Source organism: Pocillopora damicornis, chromosome 12 (assembly GCF_964200805.1).
Source record: "Pocillopora damicornis chromosome 12, jaPocDami1.2, whole genome shotgun sequence".
Classification (NCBI taxonomy): Eukaryota; Metazoa; Cnidaria; class Anthozoa; order Scleractinia; family Pocilloporidae; genus Pocillopora; species Pocillopora damicornis.
In genome coordinates, this window is record NC_142681.1 from 3,471,477 (window position 1) to 3,491,912 (window position 20,436).

A 20,436-nucleotide genomic window follows, 5' to 3' on the forward strand; every position below is an offset into this window, starting at 1 on the left:
TTGCCGGGATAAATACGATTAAAGTAAAGAATGTGCGAAGTCTCTTAAAAGACCGGCGCTGTGGGATTCATTCTGCCACGAAGGCGGTGTCTGACTATCGGAGAAAACGAAAGCGGTTTGTGGAATGTTCACCCTCTGTAATAAACTCTCTCTTCAAAGCAGTTCTGGTAACCAACTCGGGATGACCACTTTCACTACCGCGTTAGTCACTACCCTCTCAGTTGAGAAGCTTTAATATTACACTGCCAAACTAGTCCAATCAGGCTGCAGGAGCATATCAATATCAATGCTCCTGGTCCAATCGAGTGTTATGAATTTTTCTCCGGGACTTTTGTTTGTGTGAAACACACTATGGAGAATGTCATCCGTAAGATCTTGTTCTTGTGCCCGATCTTTCATAGATTTTGAAATACCTTGTCAAGCAAACCAGATTTTAGGCGAGCTTTCGCGCTTATCGCGCCAAACTAGGATCTGAGCCTGCAGGAAATGGACTGAAGGAAGCGGTATTCTAAGAAGAACGAAGAAAGTGGGGACGACTGAAGAAACGATGGCGGCCGACCAAGGGTGACTGAGAGTTGTACTAAGAATAAACTAGGAAAAATGCAGGTTTCACAACCGAATAATGTTAAAATTTATAACTTGTCGGCAGGAAAATCTTTGCCGGAGGTAAGAAAAGGAGATGATTAGCAGTACGTTTCACTGTTTAGCTTTGAAGTCGAAAAAGTGCCCGGAAAGGGCAACACGTGTGTTATGTTTACAACCAGAGGAAATGTTTGATTAAAAGAGTTTTGACGATACTCGTTTCTATTTGTAGTGGCTTTCTGAAAGAAAGAAGCGAACCTTGCAGAAGAATGATATTAGTAAGTTTTAAACTGTGTAGAGGTCAAAATGTTGATTGATAAAGTCATTCTCATCTTTTTCTCGGAATGTTGATTGATAAAATTATATTCTTGTCTTTTTCTATTACGTTTCGTGGCTCAGCTGATGAATGTAAGTGCAGTTGCTTGGAAAGTTTATATGTGGCCAGAGGCAACTTGCTTAGAAAATTCCCACCCCTTGTCTAAATAATGTAAAATTCAAAGTATTTTCTTTCTCTTTTTACAGACATCAGAAGACGAATTGAACTTCTTCAGGATTTTGAGATGCCAATTGCTTCTACAAATGTTCGTGTTTCTGTAGACAAACAGTACATAATGGCTTCAGGTGAGTTTTCTTGTTATTTTTTGTGAAGTAAATGTACTAAAATTTTAATTAAAGTGGGATCTGTAGGAAAGTGCCATGTACATGAAGAGCATGAGCTGTGAAGTCTGTTTTAAAGTTCCAATCTATGAAAAACCAAGGCATCTTAAATTTCAATAACTTGAGTGGAATATTAAAATGTGCAAGTAATACTGGAGAGCTCACATACCACTTAACAAGCAGTGTACAACATCCAGGGTGTCTTTCTAGCTATATTTGTGGCAGCTGTTTGTTTAAATTGATTGTAAAGTTCTATAGAGATCCATGTCATGTAAATCTCTGTTTTTTGTAACAATTCCTTACTTTTGTCGACAAGGGGTTTACAAACCTCGAATTCGCTGTTATGATACATCAGAGCTTTGTATGAAGTTTGAAAGATGTCTGGATTCTGAAAGTAAGTTGTGTGCTCATTTTTTCTACATTATATCATCATGTTATTCTTCAAGGTTCTTTTTATAAATTCCCTTTGGCCATAATTGTTAATCCAACTTGAACAGAATCAAGGGTAATTAAATGAAATTTTCTGTTACAGGAAAAGTCTTGTTGATTATTATACTGTTTGTCAAAGAGATCTTTACTTTTATACAGGTGGACAAATTTTTGTCTGAGGGTAAACATAAAATTCATGAATGTAACTATTTTTGCTGTTATTTCTTTACAGTTGTGAAGTTCCATATATTGTCTGAAGATTATTCTAAGGTACACAGTGCATTATCTTGTATATATGATTCAGTACTTGGTTTGGATGAAAAAAATTCTTCATTGAAAATTTCCATCACCGCAAACAATACACCAATGCTTAAAAAATGTTTGATAGATTTAATGACAATTTCATTTTACCAACTGTTTTGTACAGAACTTGTCTTGCAGAATTTTAATATCTTTGTTTGTTGTATAATTGTGTTTTCAGCTGCCAGTAGCTTTTAAGTTCAGTGTAAATTTTCCAAATGACTGAGATTAACTTTACCTGAATTCATGTTGCTTTGTTATATCAGATGGTGTTCTTAACCTGTGATCGCCATGTGGAGTTTCATGCTCAGGTAAATTGTAAATGAATGTAGAAATTCTTGTCTTTCAAATATCAAGAAGGCTTATCTATATGCAGATCTTGAAAATTGTGGCATCATGCAGATATGCCAGTAAAGCACTGGCTAAAAATTTGAGCAAACTCTGGCTGACTGATGGTAGCAGAGACCAGAAGAAACTAGGGTACTTCTTGGGCCTCTTGGCTCTAGTGCAGACTCACCTGTCTAAATCAAAATGTAGTTATCAGATAATACCTGATAACTACATTTTGCTTTACCAGTCACCGTTGGCCAAGCAGTGTACATCCAATTAGACTTAACAAGACAGGTAAAGCTATATTATCTGGAAGTAGTGGTTGGCAATTGATTTCAAAGTCTTATTCAAAATATATATTAAAACTATTTTTTTGTAGTATGGACGTTATTATCGCACCAGGATTCCTAAGTTTGGACGTGACCTTGTTTACCATTATCCATCCTGTGATCTCTATCTTGTAGGAGCAAGGTAAATTTTACAGAAATTGTTTATGAATTTTCATCTTTTAAGTCTTTGTGTAGAATTTTCATGAAGTGACATATTCTATTCACAATTTTATAACCTTCATTGAGACTTCAACTTATAGAAGTGTATCTTTTGTTAAGAGCTTTGCATCTTAATCACTGATTTGTTTTACTTTGTGAGAATGAAAGTGATATTTTGATGAGGATGGCTTGGTTCAAATTGACTCTGTTTCTTTCTGTGTTTGTCATCATAATATGTAGATTCAAATGAAAATGAATTTGAATCAAATTAGTTTTATAGTTAAAGATGATTGCCTCGGTATTTGTACTGTTCTTCACTCTTTGACTCTCGAGTATTGATTGTTGATTCTCCCTTTGAACTACTCTATAGTTCCATGTTAATTGATTAAGCTAACTGAATGTTTTATCAAGATGACACCTTTGGACATGTGTGTTTTACTGTTCTCATCCTCTGTTTATTGGATATTAATATAGAGAGCGAAGTTACATTACACTTGCTTTTTCTCATGTGATTATTTGACTTACAGCTCAGAAGTATACCGACTGAATCTTGAACAAGGAAGATTCTTAAATTCTCTTCAGACCAATGCTGTGTAAGTCCCTTCCATTATTGCAACCAATTTCAGTTCATTTATCAGTTGAATTTGTTATAATAGCAGCTATAATTTTGACCAGTTCTTGACCAATTACACTATACTTGTACTTTCAATTTGTTCCAGTGAGATAAATACTTGTGACATTAACCCTGTGCATCAACTTTTTGCTGCTGGAACAGCTGAGGTATACACAGCTTGATTTGTTTGCTTCTCTACCTTTTCAACAGTCCACAGGTGTATAATACACATGTTATCAAAGTGTAATAACAGCTGTTCTGTCCCAATTTCCAAACATATAATATATTTTATTTTGGTTGAATTTTGTCACAAATTATAGCTTTACCTGTACCTTCTTCATACAAACTGGGTTTTAAATCTACTTTAGTCCTAAAAGACTAATTCCATATTTTAAAAACCCTATGAATATGACCATGTAAGTGAAATGATCACTAAGTAAAGAATCTCTTGATCATTAAATTAATTCTCCTTCTCAGCACGTCAGGAAATGTATAGAGAACAGTGAAGAGAATTTGCATACTGATGTTAGGGTTACTAGAAATTGGTGGTTACTTTTATTGGGTTACATTGTGTGATAGTGATTTTGTAATATTCCCAAAAATGTCCCTCTTTCAAAAAGATCTTACCAGCCATATGATTATTAATATCAATTTGTTTGTTAATAAGTAAGAATGTAAAATTATAGCCCATGAATTTGAGCTTTTAACCTCACCAAGGGAAATTATTTAATTTCTATCAGAGAGATCTTCTCAAATATACCTGTACATGTATATGTTGGGCATCTGCAGCTGAATTACTGATAGTATTACAATAATTGCACTATAACTTGGTTTGGAATGTTGATTTATTTAACAGTGCATTAGCCTGAGTATAGAAACATAAAATTGTGAGTTTCCTTGACTCAAAACTTCACTCTTTTTCATCAGGGGCATGTGGAATGCTGGGATCCCAGATCACGTAGTCGTGTTGGTTTGCTGGACATTGGAATCAGTGGATTTGATTACCAAAGGTACTGAAAATGCTGGCAATCCACATAATGATGAGTGGGCTGTTAACCCTTCAACTGTCATTAGTGACCAAGACAGAATTTCACTTTACGATATCAATACATTATCAAGCGGACAAGTGATGAGAATAAAGAAAAATACTAGTTAGGATTATTAGTTGAATACCAAATACCAATACCATCAATACCAAATTCTCAAATCTAACATCACAAGAGCTGTATGGCAGACAGTAAGGAGAATTACCAATGAGATCTTGGGAGTTAAAGGGTTAACCCTTCAACTGTTATGAGTGACTAAGACAGAATTTCTCCTTATGATATAGATACAATGTCAAAAAGACAAGTGATGTGAATAAAAAAATCATCAATTAGGGAATTATTTGTCGATTAGTCCCTTCATGTATTAAAATTCTTACAATGTTATTGACAAAATTAATTTGAATTCCTCCTTTCAGCTCAGACAAAGTTCCAGCTGTCACAACACTGCTGTTTAAGGATGGACTGACAATGGGTCTTGGAACAAGTACTGGGCATGTACGTTGAATTAGATTTGGTCCTGCTTTTTAAACACAGCTTCATCTTTTTCTTAGCTTTGATTTAAGATGGCCCTGGAAATTTAAGTGATGTCTGAAATCACAGCATTCAGCAGAGGATTAAGTCCAGTGTCTCCATACATGCACAGTATCCCTGGGCTGAACAAGGAGGTGGCTGTTACCCTCCTTCAAGATTATCTTCAATAGTCTTGAAGGAGATTGTAGATAACATTGCACTGTACCCCTGAAAGTCATTGGTTTACTTTAGTTGATTTTCATCTGCAAGTCATTTGAAATTTATTTCAGTTAAAAATGATGATCAGATTCCTCCAAGGGAAAGATGAAGCCTTTAACTTTGCCTTCTCCTAACACATGGCTTTGCAGCTCAAGTGGTGGTGGTGCCCAAGAAGTATCCAGGAGGCACAGGGTTTTCATCCTGTCAAAGCCTGAATCTTTTCTGCCAAAGCTTAACCCTTTAACTCCCATGAGTGACCGAGACAGAATTTCTCCTTACAATATCAATACAATATCAACCAGATAAGTGATGAGAATAAAGACAAATATCAATGTGGGGATAATTAGTTGGTCCAATACTAAATTCTCTGAACTGACATTATAAGAATTGTATGGTTGGCAGTAAGGAGAATTACAAATTTGATCTGGGAGTTAAAGGGTTAAATTTTAGTTCAGTACCTGCAAGGATCATTACCTTACTTGATTTTCATCCACAGGTCCATTAAAATTTATTTCATTTAAAAAATTGTGAGAAGGTTATCAGTATATGTAGTATAAAATTGACAAAAACTGAATTTGCAGCTGTTTTGGAACTGAACTACATGTATGCACCTGTCTTCAGTCATCTTATGTAATGATGGACCATATATTTATCAAGCATTGGGGTTGGAGAATTCTGTATGTACTAAGCAGAATTCTGTGGTCAAATCTCCAAAGTCTGAACTAGTTCTTATTAATAGGTGGCAAATATTATTATATTACTTAACACTTTTACCTTTTTATTTTTCATTCACCACCTGGAATGTTAACAACAAATAAGGACTTTACAATTCATTTGGCTAATTTTTTCTTCTCCAGGTTTTGTTGTATGATCTTCGGTCTACCAAACCTTTGTTGGTGAAAGATCACCGATATGGCCTACCCATCAACAGCATTGCCTTCCAAGATAAACTGGATGTTGTGTTGTCTTCTGATTCAAAGATCCTCAAAATCTGGGACAGAGAAACGGTAAGCAGGTGCTTCAGTTTGTATGACTGTAATTCATTTGTCTTGTTCTTTGTGCTAACAAGAAGGCAAATGGATAACACCTTTGTTTCTAGTTAGAGAGGTAAAAATCAATCACCTTTCTTTATCTACGCTATTCACACACACAACACTTTAAAACTTGCTAATCCTACAAAGCACTTAGCTCTTTAATTCCCATGAATAACCAGGACAGAATTTCTCCTTACAATATCAGTACAATATACATGTAGTTGATTCAATACTGAAATTCTCCAAACCAACATCATAAGAATTGCCTGACAGAAAGTGAGGAGAATTAAAACAGAAGGGGTTAAAACAATGTACAGGACACATGTTTGTCACATACAGTTTGAACCTGTCAGTAGTTTGTGGTTTTGCTTGCAAACAATTTCTGTGCAACTTGGTAGTAGATCATTGTGCATTGCAGTACAAAATCCAAAGGTCTGACAGGTGATTTCCATTTTTCCTAGCCCCTTTCTTTGTGACTTATGAAAAAAAAATCCATTTGCTTTATTCAAAAGTGAGCTCGATATTGACCATTTTTCATATTCTAATAACCCAATAATTTGGACATTGCTGATTTAGGTGCCATACAGGATTTTAGTCAGATGCCAAACCCAATAGATGGCTACTGAGTACTCTGTATAGCTTAGTGGTAGAGTATCAGGTAATTGTGAAGAGCTTCTCCCTCAAAAAACCTGTCACAGCAGAAATGTTGTAGTTAAATTGTGTTATCAACTCATTTAAAAGTAATTAAATGTTTTTAGAGCCTGTTGGTTATCTGTCAGCCAACAGGTTTTTCTTCAGATGGCTGTTTTTCACATATACAGAGTATTCAGAGTTTGAAATCGGAAGGTCTGATGTTAAAATCCTCCCAAGAAACTCTGATTTTTTTTGTCTCATTGCTCTTGACTAGTAAATGATGTCTTTCTTTATTTAACAACCAAGCTTTTTCTTCATCACGTTGCACACACAAATGCTTTTAAAATTACTGATCCAATTTACTGATGTTACTTGTTCCTTGTCATTGACAGGGAAAACCGTTCACTTCCATAGAACCACCCACAGACATAAATGATTTATGCTTATATCCTGACTCAGGTTAGAGTAGTTTTAAAATTACCTTTCACTTCTTAAATGATGCTCATCCTCTTTCTTATTAAAGAAAGAGGTGCCCCTAAAGAAAACTGATAGTGTTAGTTGGTGATGACAATGATTATTTCATGATTTTGTGCTCTTAATCCATGGTCAATTAATTATTGGTTTTTTCTTTTGTTTGTTTATTTTTCAAAGGTTTAGTTTTCATGGCAACTGAATCCCCCAAAATGCTTGTCTACTATATCCCAGTAAGTCATGATTTTCATAATTTTCTTTGTGTGTGGAAAAAATGTCAAGATGGTTGAACATGCAACTTGATTGTTCACTGTCATCATTCCAGGCCCTAGGCCCAGCTCCCAGGTGGTGCTCGTTCCTGGACAACTTGACTGAAGAGTTGGAAGAGGATCAGCAGCCAACAGGTGAGTGAACAGATCAGTTGATCAACCAGAAATAAAATCTTTCATGTAGCCGGAAAGCAAATGGTTTGGTTCATGGATTAAGTCTTTAGTCCACATGTAGCATACCAAGATGCGCTTCATTGTTACCCAGGTGGAATAGCATCTGGCAATATTGAATTTTTTTTGTTCCACAAGTTACTTTTAAGTGTTACTCTTTAATTTGGTGTATTGTTTGAACTTTATAATCCTGTTGAAAATTAGCTTTGTCAGCTCTCCTTGTTTTTTCTACCTTTTGCTTGTTTGTTTTTGTTGCTTTTTTACGATGTACATAAAAGCTGTTCTTGAACAGTGTTGATGTGAGTGTTTCTATGATAAAAGTTCTGTTTAAGCGCTCCACTGAACAAATCTACTGCAGGCATAAATGTAACAAAGAACATTTCTGTCAAGTAGTTCCAACAAAGATGGCTCTCTTCTTGAATTTTCTTGTTTTTTTTTTTAATTTTTTTTTTATTTTTAGTGTATGATGATTACAAGTTTGTCACCAAGCAAGAATTGGAAAGTTTAGGTGAGCAGTCTGGCACCTTGATCAGTTTGTGATGAGGGGTTTTTAGTGGAGCTGGGACTGTATGATTGCTTACTGTTGCCAAGTATAAAAAAATAGAAAAAGCCCTCCTCTTTACAAGCAGCCACACCTGTAGGGTAACAAACATTAAATGGCGGAAATATATATTATACTTCATTCTTTCGTCCCCCTGTTAATCAGCCATCGTCGCTTCATTTCAAACAGACTGAAATCTACAGTAATTCTCCCTTCCTACTTTGTTAACATGCATTTTCTTGCGAATAAGTCGCGAGAATTTGTTGTTGTTTTAGTTACATACATTGTTAAGGCCTCCTGATAATGAGGTGTCCGTTCAAAAGAGCGAGGTACAAACGTTAGTGGAAAAAAGTTTGATTGTCCTTTATCCAACTATTTTCATTACTTTCAGTTGATAATGCATTTTATAATGAGTTAGTTTCCTTGTTTTCCAGGTTTATCACATTTGATGGGAACGAATCTATTGCGTGCTTACATGCATGGGTACTTCATAGACATTCGACTTTATCACAAGGTAATCAACGTTTCTGGACTAATATTATTCGGCTGAATTGGCCGTTAAACTCGATCGCGAATACCATATGTCTGGGTACTTTCCTGACAGTTGATCCAGTGCCATTGATGCGACGGATTAACTAGCGAACATGGAAAAATTGTTAGTCAGAACTTTAATGACAAGGATATCATTCAAGACTGTAGGCTAGACTCTACATTCATAACTCATAACTCGGATATGCCCTGTACCGAAATAGATTTGAATTTCTCGTTTGTTCTCAAGCGACCGTGTGGGTTCTTTTTTTCCCCTTTGTGTAGACTCTTAAACAAGTCTCTAACCCATGCTATGATTTGAAAGTTTACAGGTGAAACTGCACCTGCGATCCCCCACTTTAAAGGTCGAGTACATCTGTAACCTCTCCACAATGTCGAAGCAGCCTCGTCCCAGTATTAAGCTGATTCTTCAAGTTGTACATGTCCTTTTTTACCCAATGTGACACCAATCAAAAAAGCCCAGTTTAGCTTCGGTATTCTACCTCCATACATTTATATTAAATTGATATTAGTTATTTAAGGTTTTTGTTCTCCCAACTGAATTGCCTTTTCAGGCCAAATCTCTGGCAGAGCCGTTTGCATTTGAAGAATATCGTAGAAAACGAATCCAGGACAAGATCGAAGAAGAGCGCGCCAACAGAGTCAAGCTTAAGGTTTGTAGGTGGACAGATTTGGACTTTTTTCGTGTCTCCTTTTTCTGATAACTACTCCCTAAATACATTTCGCCAATTTCATGGGGGGAGAAGCGTAAAAGTAGAATTTTGATTAACACGAAGCATATATACAGTCATATACTCACCCGCGTAAGGTCTTCTGTCTTACAGTAAGGGAAATATACAGTGCCGATGAGAAAAAAATAAAGAGAGAAGAGAGAGGAAAGAAAAAAGAAACTGTAGTTAACATAACGGACATCCTTATGAAGGGAATATAGTGGGGACGAAAGAGAAAAATACCTTGAAGGAGCTACGTAATTATCTGCGGTGCCTGTAGAATTTGGTTATTAGAAACCAAGCTGAACCTTTTCCATCCTTAGATGTTAGCTTCCTCGTACCCTGTTGGATTGTTCTTCCTATTTTGGTGTTTGTTTGTTTTGTTTTTTGTTTGTTTTTTCTTGTTATATATTACCACTCTAATAGTTTTATATTTCCCTAAGGCTGGAAGGAATTCTGTATTTTTAGAAAAAAAAAACCCTGTCTTAATTATTGCGACGTAGTACAAACAAGCAGTGTCACTTCTAAACTCCTCTGACCTGTAATGAGCAAAGGAAACGTACCCAAAACTCCCAACCTAAGAGCAATACATGAGCAATGGGAATTTATTGTGGCTAGTACCTTGTAGCAGTCATCAGTTAGCAGGCCCTTGAGTATAAATGAGTAACTCATAGTGTTCCGCTTGCAGAAACTACCGAAAGTGAACAGAAATTTGGCTGAGAAGTTGATGGACGAGAAAAAAGATAAGAGAAAAGAAGCAGTTGAAGTGAGTAGCCATTCGCTGTTGCGAAGCTTCGAATCTTATTCAGTCTTAACCATCCAAAATTCTGCTATTGTGCTCAGCTTTAAAGAACCAGCGAGCTATATCCGTGTATCGTCTTGGTTTCTTTCAGAATTCAGAAGTGAATAATCCTCTGGGTGATGACAGGTTCTCAGCCATGTTCTCCAACCCAGACTTCCAAGTGGACGAGGAAAGCCAGGTAGGGTCTGAATCGATCTTATCTGTGATAAGAGGAGCAATTTACCATGAAGGGTCCGAAATAATCAGAATTGCTTTAATTTGCTCTACTTAGCTGTGCGATGTGTGAAGAAAACACGCACTATCGTCTCTGTCAAAGATGCCAGACTAAAAACCAATATTCAAGCGCAAGAAAACAGATCAGGACAAGGACTAACTGGCCGCATAGTCACCTTTCTTTTTAATGTGAGACGATTTTCACGCATTTTTTGTCGAATTACACTGCAGGAATTTAAGCTTCTTCATCCAGTTGTGTCCAAACACGACCGAGAAAGAAAGAAAAAACAGAGGGAAAAACAAGCGTTACTGGAACAATTTGATGAAGTTGAGGTAATAAAACGTCAACTTAATTATTTTTAGGCTTTTTTTCTCTCCTTTTTGCCTTAATGTGTTTGGGTTTGTTAAATTTCATGCCAAGTGAGCGATATCATTTTTTTTCATGGGTAATAACCGACGGCATTGTTAGTTAAGGGGTCAAAACAATAGCTCAAGAAGAATGTGATTTCTTACAGATCGCTTGATAAGTGTAGCTGTATATGAAAGGCAGGAATTTTTTATTCTCTCAGGGCAGCGGTCGCTGTCAGGGAATTTTGCTTCGATTCAAATTGTTAAGGTAATTGATTTCTCTTGCCTTGCAGGAGCCAGAAGGTCGGCCTAGTGAAGAGGAGGAATCTAGCAGCTCAGAGGACGAGCGTGGATGGCGAATGGAACTGAAAAAACAACAAAAAGAGGCTAAAATGAATGAAGAGAAATCTGTCGCAAACAAACCCAAGTTTTACGAGCTGAAATCTGGCGAAAATTTCAGGAGCATGAAGTCTGGCAAATCGGCATCGGCTCTGAAAGATAAGAAGTACGTATGTTTATTGGCTGAATCTTACAAAGGGGAAGAGGGGGTAGTGTTAGGATTGGATTCTAGTCAAAAAACGGGTCACACTTCTTCTCGAGTTTAGAGGAATCGACAGTGGTGGAGCCTAAAGTCAAGAAAGGGGTGAAGGGGCGGGGTCGGGAAGGGAGGGTGGGAGGGTGTAATTAGTGGACGCTCTCCTTTGGTACCCTCTTGGGACAAGACCTCATATGTTGTGACCCTTCTATTCGGTGGAGTACAACTGTTCAAAAGTACTTTCGAGCGATGGTATCAGTAATCGTGCCTTACTTCAGAGAAGGGGGTGAATGAGCCGGATGGTATCAATGTAGTTCTTGGACGATTCATTTGAACTTTGGCATAAGACTTCATCTGTTATAATGCTTTTATTCGGTGGAAAACAACTCTCACTTTCGACTTCTGGTTATTACTTTCTGAAGTGATACATCAAGCAGGTGAAAATGATGATGAGCAATCCTTTCGACGGTTTTTGTTCGTAGTTAGCTACTGTATACAGCCCATGGGTATACGAGATAAAAAGTAAAAGGACCATGAAGTTAGTGTACACGTATTTTATCGTCAGGGTTTATGGGAGAGCTTTGGTTGCCCTGTGTCACTCTATGTGGTGGTTCTCGTCTTTAAGTCAGGAGAAAGATACCAACTTTCGTTTTAGATCACCAACATAGATACCCCAAGATGCAAGCATATAACGTGTTGTGTTGATTATGCTATAGAATATCGCTTGGAGAACGTCTCCTACATGAACAAAGTTCTGTTGTAATCAGATCAACTGGCTCGTCTTTGGGAGAGAAAGAAATCACGTTCCAAGTTAAAAAGGTAAGTTAAGAATCGGTTTTTTTTGTCTCGTGCAAAAAAGGAGCTACAGTACGTTTCGTGAATCTCGAAAAATTTAGTCTAGGTTTTCGATTTCATCGTGACCTGTGTTATTTTCCTCCATCCCTGATTATTTTCCTTTCTGATCCATTAGAGTTTTTTTTTCTTCTCTGGTAAACCATCATTATGATGATATGTTTTTTTAATGGTACATCGTACGTTCTAAAGGTATCGTAACATCAAGAGGATCTGGATATTCTCCGTACTGTTCTCTTTACACTTGCTTAGGTTCTGACAAGGAGAATTTGTTTAACAATCGAGAGCTTCCCTTGATGAAGATCATTTCCTTTATTCTTGTGACCTTAATATTTGATTCAGGGTTGATTTTTTAAAGAGAAATTAGATAGTGGTCACTCCTGATACGGCCACAAATAAAGGAATAGTTGGGTAGATAAATTCGCTCAGTTACCTAAGGGAAGCCGGTAAAAATCCTAACACACCAAGGATGCAAAGGTTTTGAACTTTTCAAAATTATTTTGTCGTTTCTTTAGAGTAACAAAGAGAAACAAAGAAATGAGGAGATTCGTGCTCATGTTAAGGAAAGGAAAAGGCTTCGCCGATCAGCAACTAGTGTCTTAGGGAAGGAAAAACGCGGGCCGGTGTTTTGGAGAGGAAGGAGAGTTAGATGACAAAACACAGCATGAAATCGAGGGAAACGGCATGAAAAAGGGGATTCCGTATGTAGATCTGAGAGGAAGTAAGAACGTTTGTCCCGAATAGGACTGCAGGCAGTATACTGGTGACCAGAAACGAGAGTTTTCTCGAATGAAACGGGTTCAAGCCAGCCCAGTTCCAAGGCGTTTCCTTTAGCATGTAGTCTGGGAAGGAAAGTTAGGTGACGTCATAGTTTAATTTGGAGTCCAAATTCAACGCAGGTGCGAACGCTTAGCGACATCGCTGAACAATAAGGTGTCAGCGCTGGTTTTTATCCATAGCCTTATTGATATAATGGTATTATAAAGGACTGGCCTTAAATTCTACCTGTAGATTTCAAGGACTCTTTCTTGAGGAGTTTTTTGTGCTTTTGATTACAGATTTTTACCGCGATGCATCAAATCTATCAAAGTTGTGTTCATCGTTTCTTTCTTGCTTGTTCAAAAGTAGGTATTGTCTTGACGGAAAGAATTAAGCGAGGTTGGCAACAACTGAACGCTTATTTGATGAACTGATTTTAAAAAATTTTACTCTTTTGATTTTGATGTAACTTTTGTCATGGAGTGCAGGTCGCAAACATTTTGCATAGAGTTTTCCCACAAAGCTAAATCAGAGGATGGTGAAGACCCAGTGAAGCCCAATTTGTGAAATATTTATGCATGTACCGCGGTAGCGAGTGTTTAAAAAACAAGGCCAGGTAATGCTGTGACATTACCGACTCGTTTTTTTTTTATTTGTCGATAAATTTCAATTTCTTGTTACAAGCAGCAAACTATATTTTATCTTTATTTGATCACGTGAACGATTACTTTATTTATTTTTCCTGATCAATGCACCTACGTTATTGAATTTAATGACTAAAAACTAGAATAATATTAAGGGAAATACTAAATTGATTCTCACAATGGAAACGACAAACTTCAGGGAAGTTAAAAAGCAATACAAGACTTTTAGGCGCATCATAAAAGCTGACCAGATTTTAAGGTGGATTCAAAGTTTTCGAGACAATTTTTCGTTAGGTACCATTCGTCAACCCTACTCTGTGTTCTTAGTTGGTACAATATCGCGACGCAGAATAGGTATCTTTGCAGACTGTAATGGGTTTCAGCTTATACACGTAAAACGATCCACAGTTTCGTACCTGTATGTAGGTATGATAGGCACAAGTACACGAAGGAGCAGTTCGGCCGAAACATACTTTCTTGGTTACTCTTCCATCTTCAGCTGACGGATGGCCGCCGACTAACCAACCTGCGCGTTCCGTATCGCAGGAATGAAATATTGCACAGTTGGTGTTCATTTGTCTTCCCTCTAGAAATCGGTACCAGCTCTCAGTGAGATTATCGTCACACTTGTGGCTGGCGCCATTGTAACCCACTCGCCTGGTGTCGTCATCAATGATGGTGTGATGAAAACATTCCTGTCTATCGGTACCTAAAAAATGTTTGGGAAAGCAATTCAATTAAGAACATGAAACTCCTAGTTGGCGAGGATTTGAAAACACATAGATATTGAAAAGTTTTCTGCGCCACAGGCAGCTTGACTAACCTCATGGCAGTTAACAATGAAAAAGGAGGATGTGGGAGGGGAGGGGAGGGGGGAGAGGTTCTAAAACGTGTGTACTAAACTGTTGGCTGATTTCCGTAACATACGTAGAATATATGCAAGTGGTCATGCGAAGTAACCAATTTCACAGTCGAGAGTTTATGGTATCTTTCATGAGTGAGAGCAGCGAAAGAGTGAGAAATGCTATTAGTTTCGTATTTCCAAACGACCTTGCTACGTTATGTTTATTGAACAGAAATTGATGATCAGCTGCACTTAAGATTCTCCTTTGGAAAATTCTATTCGCGAAAGCAACGCATCTCTTTTAAAGAAATGTTTTGTTCTACCAAAAAAAGTGAATGCTGATAAAGAGAAAGTGCCTTTCCTTAACAATCAAGCATCGTGTGGACTAACTTGAATACCCAATACCCTGACGACTTTCAAATATTTGCATTTAGCAACGAAAGTATTGTCTTCGCGTGAAGGAAATGTTTAGTGGAAGCGGGAGAAATCGTCGTATTTCAACGACATTTACTCTTCTGAAACTAGCAAAATGTGTAACCTACACGAGGTATTTTCTCCGCTCCATTTACCGCTGGGTAAACATCGTCTCACCGCGGGCCCAATCATGGTGTATCCCGGATGACAGAGGTACCTGACAAATTCTCCTGCCCAATTGTTGCTTTTCATGATCATTGCATTGGCTATATTTACCGGGTTGCCACAGTTGGGTAGAACTAAAAGAAAAGTGCGCTTAAATTAATTAAGATAATAAAAATAAAATAGGCGGGCTTGAAATTCCCAAGTTTCTAGAACAGGAAGGTCTGGAGTAAATTGAAGGAGATAGTCTTACATGGTGATCACCAACCTCATCCATTAATTAGCAGGATGTTCGGGCTATCGAGGATTGAAGTCAAAAAAATTTTGACTTACGCACTCTTGAATTCGTGTTTACTGTATCGTTATACACGTTACGAGCGACACAGCTGTAGGTGCCCTGGTCCTCGGGCTGGAAGGCATTAATCACAAGCTCGCTTGTAAACTCGTCATTGGTGACGTTATTCAGAACGTTGATGACGTTGAAGTCATTCTTGTACCACGTGACTGTAGGCAGAGGTGAACCTTTGGCAGAGCAGCTGATCCGCAGAGTTTCTCGAATTCCCGGTGCAGAGATTGAAGAAGAGGGTGTTTTGGAGAACTCAGGAGGAACTAGCAAATGAACACGATTTATAAAGTTGTTACTGAATCGTCCGAAGATATAATGTGGGCACTGCCCCGTCCAATAAATTCAGTTTCACCAAACAAATTTTTTCTTTTAAAATAGATACATCATTTTTATACAAAAGCAAGAGAACCATTTAAAACGAGAAAAACCGATTAAAGCCCAACTAAAAATGAACTCAACTTATTTTAAATCAATATTAAATAAAAACATTTTAATTTTCACATGTCAAAAGCCATTTCTCAACTCTAGAGCTAGTTAGTTAATTGTAATTTTAGGGTTTTTTGGAGAAATTTTTGTCATAAAAGGAAATCATTTTAATGTAGAAACAAGCGAAAATATTAAGTATTGATTATGATTCCTGTAATCAATGCCCTTGGTGAGTGTAAGTTTTAAGGTGATTCCTCAGTTTTGCCCTACGCATCCTGTGCTGCACACAAAAATCACGTAATCAGGGGAATGAGCGCGCGCGCATTCCATGAACTCAGTTGTTTTTCAATCCATGGACCTGGTAAAGAGGTACGATGGTCTTTAGCTCTTAGACTGACATTAGAATTTCAAAAGCTTTTTGGCCGCCATTTCATCTCTAAGTTACCTAAAGATTTCTTCGTTCTTCTCTTAGTCTGTAAAGATCACATAACTCACCGACTGATTCGACTTTCAAAAAGGTGCCATGAATCACCATTCCATGTTCATTCCTCGCGGTACACAGGTACACCCCCTCGTCGCCACTTTTAATATTTTCAATAAACAGACTTCCATTTGTTAATGAACTGCGACCCTGAGGGAGTGGGGCTGGGGGAGACCTGTTCCATTCAACCACAGGGGTGGGGAAGCCGACCACGTCACACAGAAGTTTTGTCGTTTTACCGAGAAAGCCGGTCACTTTTCCTGGGAGTGTGTTAGAGAATCTTGGAGGACCTAAAAGCAGAACACGAGACAGGGTTTTTCTTTGGGTTGTTATCAGAATTGAGAACGCTCTAACGCATAGAATGACAGTCACAGGCAAAGATGGGTGGGAGGACAGACGAGCAGATCGATTGACAGACAGGCAGACAGACGGTTAGACTGTGGGACTGACAGTCAGACAGACAAACTGGGAAACAGGCAGACATACAGACTTGGAGAAAAGAAGGCAGATAGACAGACAGACTCACAGGCAGAAAGACATAGACAGACAAACAGAAAGACGAGTAGAGAGACTCTGGATCATAGACTTGGAAGCTAGATACAGGCAGAAAAGATTGCTGTCATATGAGAAAGCTGACTAAAATTCCCAACTGATCAAAGGCAAGACAAACAGAACCAAAGATATTAAAAAAAAAATGTGCTCACCAAAGACGATAAGTTTCACACGTGCCACTTGAGTACCAAATACATTCTCTGCCAGACATTCTATCTTGCCTTGATCTAAAAATCTAACGTTCCTCATCTCAAGCTTTTCATTAGTAACTAGGATTCGTCCACCGTTACCTTGGATTTTACTCTGTAAAGAGCACGTGATCTTTGGGACTGGGTTACCGGAGGCAGAAATTCGAAGAGACAAGTTTTTTCCTTCTCTGACAGAAATGGAGGAGGGAATCTTGGAGGAGAACGAAGGAGCTGTTGGTCGATGAGAATAATAAACATCTACTTATAAATTTTATTTTTGAAAATCAGGTGAAAATATTTTTTATCATCACTGTGTAAATGGAAAGTGAAGATTCGTCTCTTGGCTACCTGATGTTGTTTCAGACTTCATGGGATCACCTTAACTCTGTTATAACCTAAAACACTGATAAACCTCATGTTGGAATTTTTGATAGCTTATGTTGATGAATCTAGCTGATGATCCTCTTTTTCTCCGATGCTGATTAGTGATCTCTTGAATCATCTTAGCTGAGTGTCAAAGATATTGTCGAACTGGAAATTTTTTTTCAACAGCCCACCTATCTTTGGTTGGTCCAAATTAGTGCTGTTAAGTCCATTGGGAATTAAAAAGGTTCTGCATTAGATACACTCACCAAATAATGTGACGTGAGATTCTATTCGTTTGGTCAACTCCTCAATGTATGCAACATTGAGTTTGGGACTCATTCCAGGGGCTCCTCTCGGTCCTCTCGCACCGGGTGGCCCAGGTTTACCAGCTGGGCCTGGACGACCGCGACGACCGCGACGACCGTGAGCCCCTTGTTTTCCTGGAGGGCCCTGAGCACCTATATTGTGGCCATTCATTTTGCAGACATAATAATGCTGTCAGCATCAGTAAAACTATCATTATTGACTGAATATTGCCGATATCAGTGCAAGTACATCATCTAGGAATGATGGGAGTCGTTAACCCCCTGATGAGGATATTCAACATATTACATTTTAATAATGTAGTAGATGTGGGTAGACGATGAACCTTTGAGAAAAATGTTTTTTTTTTCACGAAGGTCATCAACAACTCAATGGGATCAGTCCTTATTCATTACTCAAAGGGGTGGGGTAGGGGGTGTTCGGAGGATTTCCGGGGATCACATGGTTTCAAGGGGGAACGGAGGGGGGATCAGTAGTCGCCAACAGAATTTTAAGGGGGGACTGTAAAGGAGGGAACATAAAAATATTACAGAGTCTTTTGGGGAAATCAGGTATTTTCCTACACACAACCCACCCCCCTCCTACACACAACCCACTCCCCCCCCCCTCCTCTTCCCCAAGCAATAAATAATGACCGGTTCCTGACAAATTCATGGTACACTGACCTTGCCTACTTTTTTTTCTGATAAGTTTTAACAAAAACAACAAACAAGAGGAAAAAGTGCAATTTCTGTAAAAACAACCACCACTGAGTAATTCGGTTTCTAATGACCCTACTCTGCAGGAAAGCTTCATCATCGACCTTTTCACTCGCAAGATCTCATTAACAATTCTCCTCACTGTCTGCTATACGGTTCTTATGATGTTAGTTTGGCGAATTTGGTACTGGATCAACTTATAACTCTTAATTGATATTTTTCTTTAATCTCGTCACTTGTCTGCTTGATATTGTATCAATAATGTAAGGAGAAATTCTGTCTTGGTCACCCATGAGAGTTAGAGGGTTAAGGGATGAAGACTGATATGATTGGCAAAGAAAGAGGGGTGGACTGTAAAATCATGGTGAATCAACAACGAAGATTGGCCATGTTATCAGTTATAGGTTTCGCTTAGCGTCAAATCGGAAGTGAAACTGATCTGTACTGACCTTTCAGGCAGATAAACTTCCCAGTTCCATTAACTGCGTGCTTGACCTTCAGCAATAAAAAAGAATGTGGAATTACGCCAAAATACGTAGCATAGAGAAAAGTACGCAATACATTTAGTGGCTATTTGCCATTTATTTTCATGAACAACTTTCCTTACACACACAGATTTACTAGGTTAGTTCGGGGTCCTCCGCGTTCCATTGGCTCAAGCAAGACATTAATTACTGCAGGAGAAACCTGATAACTTTTAGGCTTCATTTCCTAAAAGCAGTGCGGTTCATGTACCTGAAAGACGACGAAAGCTGGCGACTATGATTTTTAACGCCTGTGAGAGACTGGCGCAAACCCTTCATCTATTTGTTTAAATTTCCATTTGAGTTCTTCGAGTCGTGATAAATGCTTAAGCTTTGTTAATGGTATAGTGTGTCCTTTGGCTGATGAGATGCGTAGGACTCATCTTTATTATATTTACCTGAAAATCCTGCAGGGCTTTTCGAATACAAACAGCGTTCTCTATCTTCTGCCTTACTCCATACATTTCAGATTTGCTAATTTGCCGCCGGTATCGATCACTTCTGGTCTCCGCAATCTCGCTTCTCGCGGTTGTAAAAAGCGGAAGATTTGTTTTCTTGTCACCATTGCGATCATAAGTCGACAGCTCTTCCCGAATAAACGACAATTCACTCTCAAGGCGGAAAACCTTGTACGAAAGAACTGCTATCGATAGAATTGTTAACACCAGATGAAAAATCTGGAATACAGGAGCTGAGGATTTTGTAGGAGGTCGTTTTGTCGATGCCATTTTTTCATCAGCCGTAGCTTAAGTTCATCTACTGTCGAGGAAAGATGACACCAGGACTAAGCTCTGTAACTGGATCCGAAATAAGTTTTAACCAATGGTCAGTTGATAACCAGAATACTTTAGTTTAATCGTAGCTCGCTTTTTTATATAGATTTCAAATGTACCCCGAGTTTCTGACGCGTATCCCGCTGCTCATTGGGTAGAACCTTGTACCGCAATACCGCTCCCAGTTAGGGTTCAAATTCTAGCCAGGAAGACTTATCCTTTTCTTCATTTATTTCCATTTTTGTTTTTATTAATTATTTTTTTATGCCAAGTCGCGAAAAAGACTTAAATTTCTTCCTATACTGATCGTTCAATTTTATAAATAAGCGAAAAAAGTTTTTCCACTCCATACCGTACTCCATACCGAGTTGACCCTTTCCGGCTCCTAAAATTGAGGACATTCAACACTGCTTAGTTTTAACATTACTACATCAAGCAACATAGTTTTTGTTGTAATATTATATTAGAGTCAAAACACATTTACTCAGAATCTTTGTCCATTTTTTCCTTGCGATACATACTGTACTTGTTACATATAATCTTATAATTTGCTCTCCTTTCATGGCAAGTTCCCCGCAGCTCAGTGGGTAGAGCATTGTACCGCGAAAGCGGTCCCAGTCAGGATGGAGATCC

At 38.1% G+C, this 20,436-nt stretch overlaps 2 protein-coding genes across 2 annotated transcripts; one reads left to right on the forward strand and one right to left on the reverse strand.

Moving 5' to 3' along the window:
* Positions 1-338: 338 nt before the first annotated feature.
* On the forward strand, positions 339-13,744 carry LOC113685407 (nucleolar protein 10). Its single transcript, XM_089190089.1, has 24 exons — positions 339-666; positions 815-860; positions 1,105-1,203; positions 1,556-1,633; positions 1,901-1,938; positions 2,235-2,279; positions 2,678-2,769; positions 3,314-3,379; positions 3,506-3,566; positions 4,327-4,409; positions 4,862-4,940; positions 6,032-6,181; positions 7,234-7,300; positions 7,493-7,545; positions 7,638-7,716; positions 8,213-8,260; positions 8,728-8,807; positions 9,397-9,495; positions 10,241-10,318; positions 10,446-10,532; positions 10,799-10,900; positions 11,209-11,420; positions 12,167-12,269; positions 12,818-13,744. Exons 1-24 carry the CDS (start codon positions 601-603, stop codon positions 12,953-12,955), a joined length of 2,049 nt encoding a protein of 682 aa, XP_089046215.1. The 5' UTR covers positions 339-600; the 3' UTR covers positions 12,956-13,744.
* LOC113685222 (uncharacterized) lies at positions 13,654-19,899 on the reverse strand. Its single transcript, XM_027202712.2, has 8 exons — positions 19,429-19,899; positions 18,956-19,001; positions 17,751-17,942; positions 17,083-17,349; positions 16,393-16,668; positions 15,459-15,734; positions 15,092-15,262; positions 13,654-14,414 (listed from the first exon to the last, which is right to left on the reverse strand). The coding sequence occupies exons 1-8, from the start codon at positions 19,756-19,758 to the stop codon at positions 14,029-14,031; spliced, it is 1,944 nt and encodes a 647-aa protein (XP_027058513.2). The 5' UTR covers positions 19,759-19,899; the 3' UTR covers positions 13,654-14,028.
* Positions 19,900-20,436: the final 537 nt, after the last annotated feature.

What these genes read in the sequence shown, in the direction of transcription:
- LOC113685407 (XM_089190089.1), top strand. Translation starts at nt 601, where the DNA reads ATGCAGGTTTCACAACCGAATAATGTTAAAATTTATAACTTGTCGGCA. An exon ending in TGCTTGTCTACTATATCCCA is followed by an intron (nt 7,546 to 7,637) that starts GTAAGTCATGAT and finishes TCATCATTCCAG; the next exon opens with GCCCTAGGCCCAGCTCCCAG. An exon ending in CCAACAGAGTCAAGCTTAAG is followed by an intron (nt 9,496 to 10,240) that starts GTTTGTAGGTGG and finishes TTCCGCTTGCAG; the next exon opens with AAACTACCGAAAGTGAACAG.
- LOC113685222 (XM_027202712.2), bottom strand. Translation starts at nt 19,758, where the DNA reads ATGGCATCGACAAAACGACCTCCTACAAAATCCTCAGCTCCTGTATTC. An exon ending in TGTGAAACTTATCGTCTTTG is followed by an intron (nt 16,669 to 17,082) that starts GTGAGCACATTT and finishes TTCTGCTTTTAG; the next exon opens with GTCCTCCAAGATTCTCTAAC. An exon ending in GAGCGGAGAAAATACCTCGT is followed by an intron (nt 14,415 to 15,091) that starts GTAGGTTACACA and finishes AACATTTTTTAG; the next exon opens with GTACCGATAGACAGGAATGT.